Source organism: Saccostrea cucullata, unplaced genomic scaffold (assembly GCF_032062105.1).
Source record: "Saccostrea cucullata isolate Sc308-1 unplaced genomic scaffold, CSIRO_AGI_Scuc_v1 ctg1391, whole genome shotgun sequence".
In the NCBI taxonomy this organism is placed as follows: domain Eukaryota; kingdom Metazoa; phylum Mollusca; class Bivalvia; order Ostreida; family Ostreidae; genus Saccostrea; species Saccostrea cuccullata.
The window spans coordinates 42,903-53,900 of record NW_026939608.1 but is presented as its reverse complement, the minus strand read 5'-3'; the positions used below and the strand labels follow the sequence as shown (position 1 = coordinate 53,900).

Here is a 10,998-nt window from a genome sequence, read left to right as displayed (position 1 = left end):
AACACAATATTTCTGATTTTTCTTAAGATTAAACCAATCTTTTTGTGGCTGTATTGAACTGTATAAAATCAAGAAAAGACAACATGTTTGTACATGTGTATATTGATGTTACTTGCATGGATTTCATAACCCCCTTTTTTCCTCTAATGCATTTTTACTCTTACAGTAAATATGCAGTGATGGATAAGGTGTAGTGCAACTTTGCAAATAAACCATTATACATGTAATATGCCATATTTTCATGCTGGATGCTAAGACACAATTAAGGCCTGTATAATCCATAAAAATGGCATATACTCAATGTTTAGATCATTAGCTCATTACACCTCTATGAAATCATATTTTAGCTCTAACCATGTACCGTATAAGTGGAAATTTTAGCGAGACGCAAATTTAGCGAATTAAGCTTTAAAACTGCTATTTTATTTTTATACGCCCGTCTTGAGACGGGACGTATTATGTTATAGGCTTCATGTCCGTCCGTCCGTCTGTCTGTCCGTCTGTCCATTCCTGTCCGGCTCATAACTTGAATACTATTAGGCCTAGGATTATGAAACTTTGTCAACTTATACTTCTTGGGTAGACGGTGTGTCGCACACAGAAAGTAGGTCACTGTGACCTTTAATAAAGATGCTATAGCCCAATATGGAAAAATCTTGTCCGCCTCATAACTAGAAAACTATTAGACCTAGAGCTTTCAAACTTGGCAAACATATACATCTAAAGTAGAAGGTGTGTCACGGCCTATTTCAAGGTCACTGTGACCTTTAATTAAAGTGAATTTTTAAAAAAAACTGTGTCTTAAATTCTAAATTTTATAATCCTAAAAAATGTAAAAATATAGTTGTATCCTTATTAAAAGCGTTAGATTAAGTAAAAACTTATTTTTTCATTATATACTTTACAGCAATCTGTAACAAATGTTTATGCTTTGAGAGGAATTCAGTTTTTCCCATGGGCATAATTATCAAGCACTGGTCAAGAAGAATTTTGATAGCAGAAATTTGCATGTCAAATTAGAGAGAAATTAATGAGTTTATTGTCAGGAGCTAAGAGCATCTCTAGATCTGATGCAGCTGTTGTCTTAATTTATCTCTTGGGAGTTGGGCAGAAAGATGCTTGTGTTAATTAAGAGTTCTTGATGGCTAGTCCAGATAAAGATCTTTCAATTGATGTTCTAGTGTATGATTAAAACTAAATTAGTATTGTATAATATGATTAAAACTAATTATACATGTGTTCATTGAAAAAAAAAAATTATATTTCAATTTTTATATATTTGTGACAAATTGCAGTCATGTCTCACTAGTATTATTTGTTATAATCAATCCCTACACTGTAAGTCTCTTAGAGATGTATAATAAGAAATGGAAATTAGATAATTGAAATCTGTGTCAATCTGTTAATCAAGGCTACCTGATTTTCTTGCATCCTAACCAATGTATGATTATTGAACAATATTTGACGGGCGTATCATGCTGTGGTGGGGCACTTCATTAGCGAGATGTTAATTTAGCAACTGTAAAAAGCTCATTAAAGAAGTTATAACAAAGAAAGCATGATTTATATTTAGCGATATTCAATTTTAGCAATCTTGGCACCCTCGCTAATAATGCCAATATTAAATCCTCGCTAAAAATTCTGCTTATACGGTATTAATTAACACATATGAGTATGTGACATGGCACTTAGTACCAAAATATGATCCAGCTTTAATAAACATACATAAAACCTGTACAGCATGTGGGCATATTACAATATAATAAGTTCACAAAATCACGACAATCAAGAGTTTTACCCTTCTCATTCCATGAGGTTGGAGTTACCTGTATGTTATGAGAAGATCATTGCTTACCATGTACAGTGTTACCCAGTAGTGTCAGTATATATATAAATGGATTGATTGTTTGTTCATGATAAATATTCTTTCAGTATGTGCTTGGACCAATTTTCTTACAACACTCTCCCGGTTAACAGAATTAAATTGCATCTTTTACAAGAGGACTACCATTTGATTCTAAGGAGGGGGGGGTGGCAGACTTTGGAAATAAATAATCTGTCCTTGAAAATGATAAAATAAATAATCTGCCTTGGATGAACAAGAAAATAAATAATCTGTTCCTGACCAGTGTTCTAATGGTATACATGTACACATTTCTTTGCATCAGTTATCAATATGGCAGAATAGAATTAAAATTTTGCAATATTATTAATATACATTATAAATACAAAAATCTTTTACCTGGTAGATTATTTTGATACAGTTAGATAAAATTTCTTCTTTCAGACCCCTGAAATTCTATTACACATTTATCAATGATGCTTTTTCTGTTTTAAAATGTTAGTACATATACATCTTTTATAAAGTTCAGAATTTTTAAAGTATTGTTATTGTCAAAAGTGCACATTTACCCTACTATTTCCATTTTAAAGCAGTGAAGCAAGTCTCATCAGAGATTTCTGTTCAAAATTATCAGTTTCAATTTTAGAGTCAAATGAATGTGCATGTTCTTTAGCAATTAATTTTAGTTTCTGCTTTAATAAATTTATGCAAAAATTTACAATTCTTTATGATATGATGGATGTAAAATTCATTGTTTAGTACAAATGTTCTGTGAAGATTCATTAAATTCTTATGCACAGGAACTGTCTCTTTTCATATTATTAGCTCATGTGGGCATGAGGCTGAGAGAGCTAATGCCATGGCCATTTGTATGGCATGTTTTAACTTTTTGGAATATGAGCCATATCTTAAGAATTTTTTTGCCAATTTTTGTCAATTTTTTCACAGAGTAGTCTTGGCCCAAAGGGGACACTCTTTTGTACCTAAAATGGGAATGTGACCTTTAGTCAACAGAGGACAATATAAGGAGAATTAAAAGAAAAAAATCAGTGATTTCTATAAAATCTTTTTTCTAAAGACAAATTGGGCAGGTTTTCACCAAACTTGAGCAGAAAATTGAGGTTATACCTGAGACTGCTAATTGTTTTAGACATCACTCTAGGGCAAAGAGGATAGTTTCAAGGTCACTTCATAGTTGAATAAATCATCAATACTTTGCTCACTACTTATAAAGAACTAGGTTCATCATCGAATCTTGTCTTTTGATGCGTCTTAGAACCTCATGTCATGCATGATGACTCTAAAATAGGTCACAGTGACCTACTTTTTGAATATTGCAAGTATTCAAACAGAAGTGCATGATAGGTTGTACAATTTTTAGAAGAGGAGTTCAAGGCCCTTGGGCTTTTTGCATCTAGCCAGACCTGTTTACCCATATTGCTGTTTCTCAGTATTTTTGAGTAGGTTTGTCCGTGAGATTTGGCATATGCCAGTAAGATTTCATTTTCCATTGATTTTACATACATTAATGAAGAACAACGGCTTTTCTGATAGCTAAAATATGGTATAACTTGGTCGTTGTCATATTATACCACATCATTTTGGCACCCTGATATCACTTCTGCTTTTGAAATCTTTCTCTTTTTTTAAAGTCATCAAAAAACGTGAAATTGAGATAGATCCTAAAGAAATACAGCTGCTATGTATTTTCCGTATTTTCATAATAGCAAAACGTGACGTAGGGACTAAAAATCCGTACATACGCCGAAATTATATTCATTTCTTCTTCCAAATATTGTCCAGACCATGTTATTTTGAACGGTTGAATCTTTGGACGTGTTGTACACGTCAATCACTAATGACGTCACTATGAAATTCACGACGAACGTGTTTTACGCCGGTGTAAAAACATCTTGTTCAAATATTGTTATATAAGGGCAAACATTTGAAAATGTAAATATAGATTTTTAAAATAAGTATATTGGTCATAGTTAAGCTTACATTTATATTCATTCAATTTGTCATGAGAAGACTTTGAACTTATGCAAGCATATACAGCTAATGGGCATTTATTCTTATTAAGTAGGCTTATATAAAAGTTTATGATCAAGTTCAAATCCCAGCCTTGTTCATCCTATCCTGTTACATATATTTGCTGAGGTTTAATATCCTGTGTATACAAGTGCTTTAAATTTGTATCAGCAGGGAAAAAAATACTATAATCAAGAATAACAGACATGTAACATATCCTTGATGTCATAACACTTTATATAAAGATCCTTACAAAGGAACCAACAAAGTAATGAATCTCATCATTGATTTGACATCTCCATAAACATATATACATGTAATTATATTATAATAACTGCAGTACATGTATACATAAATTATTAAGATTCACCAAGAAATATAACACTGCTCCATTGTTCTTAAATCCTCTATAAGATTTTGGGTATTTTTTTTCCTTCAAGTTTTAATTTCTATATTAAGAATTATATGATCAATTATATCCAATATTATTGAAAATTTCCATCAAATGCACTAATCAATATGCATTATATATAGTCTCCCTCAAAATTCTGATAAAATTTATGGGCCGACGTTAAGATTGCCAAAAACAATTGACAAAATATTATACACTGTAACTTTATGAAATTGAGCCTTCACTTCTGTTTCTGATTTGTATTTGAACCTTAATTACAAAATTAGGTCAGAATAAAAGAATAGATGAAAAAATATCTCAGATAATACTGGACTTGCTCACATTCTAACACATTCATACATACATGTATATATCATTTATATGTATTACATGTAACAAACAAGGACTGGAGGGAGCAATCACTATAAATTTACTATGGCTTTGGTTCACAACACATTTTGGGATTATTACATTTTGATTTCTGTTTTAACACATTACTCGCCTATAAGTGGGGTTGTATTTAATAAGCTTATATATCATTTATAATTTCTTTTATAGCTCGTATAAGTGAAAGTTCTGGAGAGTAACTACATGTATGACTCACTTATGAAATATTACTGAATGTGATGTAAAATAAAAATCTCTTTCTATTCAAAACATTCATACATGTTCATGTCTAATAAATTGACACATTTTCCCCTCCCATGTATGGAATTCTTATATGCACACAAAGTTTTGAATATATGTATATGGTTTTAAACTGCAAAACCTATTAAAGCAATTAAATATCTCACATGTAATGCACTGATAATGATAAAAATAAATGCATTACAGTTCATTTGCTTAAAAAAATATTACCTGTGTCACCAATGATAAGATTATTCAAACATTAGGGTTATATCCCTTAACACAATCCAAATGTTAATCTACTACAATGATTTGATTTTAGGTTAATATTAGTTAACTCAATACGGTTAATGTGTACCTAAATTTAGTTAAATTTAATTTTTTTTCTTTTTTTTCTCCTATTAAAAAAAGTCAAAATACATGTATTTCATACATGCATTACAAAGAACTTTTGGCAGAGATACACGTACATTTCCATTAAAAAAAATCGCACACATTTCCTACATCACTTTCTGTATTGTCATGACTCAAGAGAATACCAAATATTGTCTGCAGTACTAGTACTCCTCAATTTAGCTAAATGCTGACTAGCATGAATACATCTCCCACAGTTGTATTGATTGGCAGATTAGCCTATCCAGCAGGCTTTGTACACTATGAACTTTAAGTCAATATACATGTTCATGTACATCACACTTCTCATGTCCCTCATTTACACACAAAAAGTAGATCAACACACTATAAATGACAGTGTAATAACAAGAGTTTCAAGACCAGAAATGTAACACTGTCAAAATAAACATACTCCCTCAGTATTTACAGATACACAAAATTTAATGCAATAAAAGTAACCAAAGTTTTCAATAGGGGGTTTATGTTCACAAAGACACAATATATTAATATTATTCTCACTTATCACATTATAAAAAGAAGCACCACAAAGCACAATTTTCCCTCATAAACAGGCTGTATTAGACTCATGAAATGAAATGAAAAGGGGCTCAATCTGTGCGTTTCAAATATACACATGTATATGTCTGATCCTCTGTTCACATAACCTTAAAAATAAGAGAAAAATACAGGTATGAATGGACAAATATAGTCTTACCTCTGTTGCACGCAATCCATAAAATGACTTTTACAGGTAGTGAATTTGACATTGACTTTTAAACTTTCAAAAATCATCCTATTACTTATACAATCATATTGATTTTCTACCTTATAACTTTTGATCCCTGACTCTTTAAAAATTTACTTCAATCACTTCATTCTCTGAAAGCAGTATGTACTACATGTAGTGACAAAATTAAATGTTGTTGTTAAAATAATGACAACATACATTGTAATTGATAAGCACAGAGGAAAGCACTAACAATGCCTGTGCAAGACATAATAACCCTTGCACTTTGAACCTGGAGGGGAGGGGAGGTTACTCTACAGTGACACTCTCTGTTATTGAGGTGACAAAGTCATCAAATCCCTCAATGTTAGACTCAAACATCTGTAGCTGACAGGAGATTTCCTCCAGAGCCTCGGTGACATTGCTCTCACCACTACACATGGCTAGCGGTGGGGCTCCCTGGCACTCTCTGTAAAACGTTCCCAGGTCAGTGTTAGGATCAGCCCCCGCAAAGGGAGTTTTCTGTAAAATACAGGAGGAAAGGTCTATATAACACAGGGATATAACATTTCATAACTATTGTTGAATATTTTGAAATGTAAAATTAGGCTTAAAAATGCTCCTTATAGATACATGTACTTTTACACACGACATAAAATTCATGAAGCTTGATCAAGACATAACATGAAATCGCGATCTCTATCTTTACTTTGAACACATGATCAAGTTTATAGCCAAGTTTATGTTCCTCATGATCTTGCTTTAATTTTAAAACCTGGCAAATAAAACATACCAACTCCACCATGACAAAGTCATCTGGTGCTGATGTATTGCTGGATATACTCTCTGAGGGGGATAAAGCCTGCTCTATTGCCTTTTCCCCACTGGATTTCTCCTTAGAGTCATTTGACCCTAGGTGATTCTGATCCCCGGATGTTTCAGTTTTTGTGTCTGAAGGTTTACTCTCTGGCTGAAGTAAGCTTAGGAATGGCACATCCTCAAAGTCAGTTTTGATCTCCTTGGAATTCCTTTTTTGAGCAAAAGCTCCTATCCTCTGGTATGACGTAAAACTTAGCTGCTTTTCAACACTAAAACATAACAAACACACATTTAATTTAATGATTCAAAAAATGCTGTTTACAGCAAATATTTATATTTCTCCAAATTATGCTAAATATATAAATTTATTTAAATTATATGCATATATACATTGAACTTGTTTATATCGCAATGTTTAAATTATCATTTATTTAAAAGATAAAATACATATAATTATCTTTTCCTTCATATACATCTAGCTTGTTAAATAAACAGATCTAATACAAAATGCTATTGAGAAGTGGAAATCTTTTATTTTTTAATTTTCTGTTATGTGAATAAATCGACACTCAGTCACTTCAGAATAATCTCACATTTCCTGTTTGTCCCTGCCCTGTTCTGTCCCCTCCCTGTCCTCTGTCAGTGCCCCGCCGGTCGTCCTCTGTTGGGGGGTACTGGACAGCTGGTGGGGGTCCCGGTTCTGTAACATACCGTGGAAGAACGCCTCCCCCGGGCTGTTATCAAACGTGGTGGAGCACAGGTCCTGTCCGTCCTCCCCCCCATACCCAAACAGATCCTCCGACGTACTGTTCCTATAAATAAAACAAGATTCTTATGACCTTTATACTTCTATAGGAAATATTAATATAAGTTATAACCACTTAACATGCCATTTGCCATTCCAGGCAACATTTGATACTAGAAATTCTGAACAAAATATCACAGGAATATGTATATTGCAAAATCATATCACAAACAGAATAAATTGGTGTAAAATTTTGAAAGTGCACTTTATAAAGTGTTATTCATAATGTTTCACCATTATTCATAAACGTCATTTTGTGAATATGAAGTAATTATAAGCAATAATGTTATCAATTTTCTAAAGAAACATTTTATTTACATTTTTATTATTAAAATGGTAAAATAATATTTATCAAATGAATCAAAATACACATTAATGATTCTTACGTACATTTATGTCTTTAATTCATGACGTCCAAATGTGTACATGATTTTAAAGATGAATCCTTCCTTAACTAACATTGTATCAAAATAATTAAAATAATATTGATAGCAAGTTTGTTATATTAATTAGTTTCACAAATAGTAACTTACGAAATGAATGTATTACCCTGCACTAACAGGAAATGTATTTAAAAATCTTACAAATGGAAAGTACATAGAACATATGACTGTTTACAATGTACATGACGTAAGGGCACTTTTGAATTTCCACTTTTATACTGTTTCTGGTTTCCTGTTAATTCTAAAAGTAATTTACCTGTTGCTTTACTAAATAAGCATCAAAGTATAATAGCCATATTTATCTTAATTATTATTATCCTTCCAAGCCCCCCCCCCCCCAATTACTTACCCCCTCACCCCCCACCCCCCAAAAAAATCAGCAATAAACATATGATAGCAAGACAACGGTCATCTCGGGTACTTTGGTAAAAATTTGAACATAAAAAAAAATTGTAAACATGGTAAATAAATGTGTGGAATAATTTGAAGGGTGACCCTAGACATGCTGGAGTAGTTATTTTCCCGGTACATACATTCCAACACAAATCATGTGAATAAAACATGTTGTTTATGATAAGTAACATAGGTCTATATAAGTCAAATTTTCACTTCCTGTGAAACTCATTGAGTGGAAAAGTACTTGATATTAAAGAAGGTAATAGTACATTAACATTTTAATTTGTTTCGCTATAATCATGATAATATTGGTAAGGCTGAATACTGCATGTAGTATGGGATTTGCTTGTGATGCATGGGAAGGGAGAAGGCTTCTTGATTTGAAAATAAACAAAACAAAAAAAATTGAAACATGTAAATAGACACAACACTGAAGTAAAGCATTGTTTTTTTTTCTTCTCCACATTAAATACAGTAAGTTTAAATAATATCTGATTGATTTATTTAATTAATTTTAAGATTCAATTTTTAAAGCAGTAGTAAAATGCTGTTCCCTACATGCATACCATTGCCATGGATATTGATAAGAGGGAATCTCATTAGTATTCTAGTAATTTAGTGCACAAATTTAAATTCAAACAACCATATATTTGGTACATCAAATGACATATTGTTCAGGTGCTGAAGAAATTTTTCCCAGAATTGATTTGTATATTGTTTTATCACAAAGATTTCCTGCATCTTAAATGATGCAAAAATTAGTGTGATATTTGCAGTTTTAATAATTTAAAATTTACATAGCTAGGATCCAAGATAACTTTGCTAGATCTGTGATTTCGCAATATCCTTCATGTCCTTGTTCGTACAAAATAAGTTTTACTTTATATGTTATTGAAGGGGTTAAAGCCTTCCGATTCCTTTCATCAATTAACTGTATACCTTCTATATCCTAGAGAACATGGTTTTGGTGTAGTTGGCCTCCTGGGACTATTGTCTTTCTTAAAATGATCGTCTTTCACATCAATCAGGATCTCCCTGGACGATTTCTGTGGAGTTATAAGGAGTTTGGTTCTGTAGGCCAGGTTCATATAAATGGTCCCGACAGGGGTGGGCACTGTGCCCACTTTAATCGTCTGGTAATTGTCCCCCAGCATGAAAAACTGAGGCTCCCCTTGGTAAAAGCGGTAACATATCACATAGTCATCCGAGCACACACCCTGCTGACGAGAAAGTTTGTATGCTGGAGTAACGCGAGAAATACTGAGCAAGGTCTTTAATGCACTACCCATGCGGTTGTACACAGTGTAGGAAATGCGAGCATTGAGATCACATGTCTCTTTGTTCAAGCCTATGTACCATGTTTCTAAAATCATTGAATCTCCTTCTGAGGTTTTGAGAGAAATTTCCACACAGACATTTTGACTTAAAAGAGCCGTTTGTCCTGCAAGAGCCTTCTTTGTTTCTGTATGCACTTCTTGAACATCTTTTATTGCAAGGTTGAACTGTAATATAAAAAAAAATACATTTAATATAATTATAATCATTTAAATTCTTTGCTTCACATCAAAAAATAAATACAGTGCTAGCATTTCCAGCTCTTTATCATGTTTATTAAAGCAATGCCTGGCAAAATAAAAAGATTTGTAATTCAAAAGGAATTTTTTCTGCAGTAACTTCTCGGCCCATAATCCTTTGCAAAATGCGTCTTTCCAAAAACTACATTGTCAAAGTAATGCTGTAAATTACATTCCCAAAAGTTACAACTTAAGTTTTTCAAAAAACAAATAAACAATATTTAATGAATGTTGAAGATAAATTGGTACTTCAAATATTTTTGTATAAATTAAATTTCAGTTTTCCAGACTTTGTTCTGAAATTGCCTCTAATATACATGACAGTACAATATATCATCATGATCATGACATCTGAACATTTCCAAAATATCTCATATGGTTCCATATACAAGCTCTGCGCTTGTCCAATGATCACGCCATCAACATAATTTTAACATGATTAAGGTATTAATGGTTTTTAAACGGACATACTCCAAGGCAAGAAAAAAATCTTGCTTTTAAATCTAAGCAATTCAACATGATTCTAATAACTTATAAATTTACATCTGTACATTAATAAAAATGAAGGAAAATTAATTAAATACCCAATCTGCACCAGAGGAAAATGGTTTGGACTTTGTCTGGATTTTTTCTCCAAGTCTGGACTGCACGATGATCTGCAAACTCTTATAAATCAAAAACTTGGTGAATTTCTCCAAGTCCTTTCTGTCTTGTTGAGTAAGTTTAGACATTTTTGTATTTGTCAGTTAAACTAAAGACTCAAAACCCACTTATCCATCAATTCAATGCAGTGCTGCATATCATGAGTACACCGTGATTATCGAGGAATGGGTCAGGCATTGTTTTTTCCCTGTCTGAAAAAATCTTTTCTGTTTCCTTTTGAGAAAATGTTTACACGTTGAAGTGTCAAGGCCGTTAAAAGTAATTGTCGATGTTAGGAAGAAGCTTG

At 32.3% G+C, this 10,998-nt stretch overlaps 2 protein-coding genes across 2 annotated transcripts in view; both read right to left on the bottom strand.

Moving 5' to 3' along the window:
• LOC134253440 (heat shock 70 kDa protein 12A-like) overlaps positions 1-776 on the bottom strand; it is a 33,426-nt gene extending 32,650 nt beyond the window's left edge. The window contains exon 1 of the mRNA XM_062735964.1: positions 766-776. The gene's annotated coding sequence lies outside the window, so the exon portion shown is untranslated. The remainder of the gene's footprint in view (positions 1-765) is intronic.
• Positions 777-4,837: 4,061 nt separating this feature from the next.
• On the bottom strand, positions 4,838-10,969 carry LOC134253443 (autophagy-related protein 13-like). The gene is made up of 5 exons (XM_062735966.1): positions 10,634-10,969; positions 9,415-9,977; positions 7,425-7,643; positions 6,806-7,100; positions 4,838-6,534 (listed from the first exon to the last, which is right to left on the bottom strand). The coding sequence occupies exons 1-5, from the start codon at positions 10,778-10,780 to the stop codon at positions 6,322-6,324; spliced, it is 1,437 nt and encodes a 478-aa protein (XP_062591950.1). The 5' UTR covers positions 10,781-10,969; the 3' UTR covers positions 4,838-6,321.
• Between the last annotated feature and the right edge of the window lie 29 nt (positions 10,970-10,998).

Bases quoted from the DNA above. Each gene is read 5' to 3' on its own strand.
- LOC134253443 (XM_062735966.1), bottom strand. From the start codon at position 10,780: ATGTCTAAACTTACTCAACAAGACAGAAAGGACTTGGAGAAATTCACC. The intron at 7,644-9,414 runs GTATACAGTTAA...TTTTATTTATAG, and splicing joins TGTTCTCTAGGATATAGAAG to GAACAGTACGTCGGAGGATC. The intron at 6,535-6,805 runs GTATGTTTTATT...TGTATTTTACAG, and splicing joins ACTTTGTCATGGTGGAGTTG to AAAACTCCCTTTGCGGGGGC.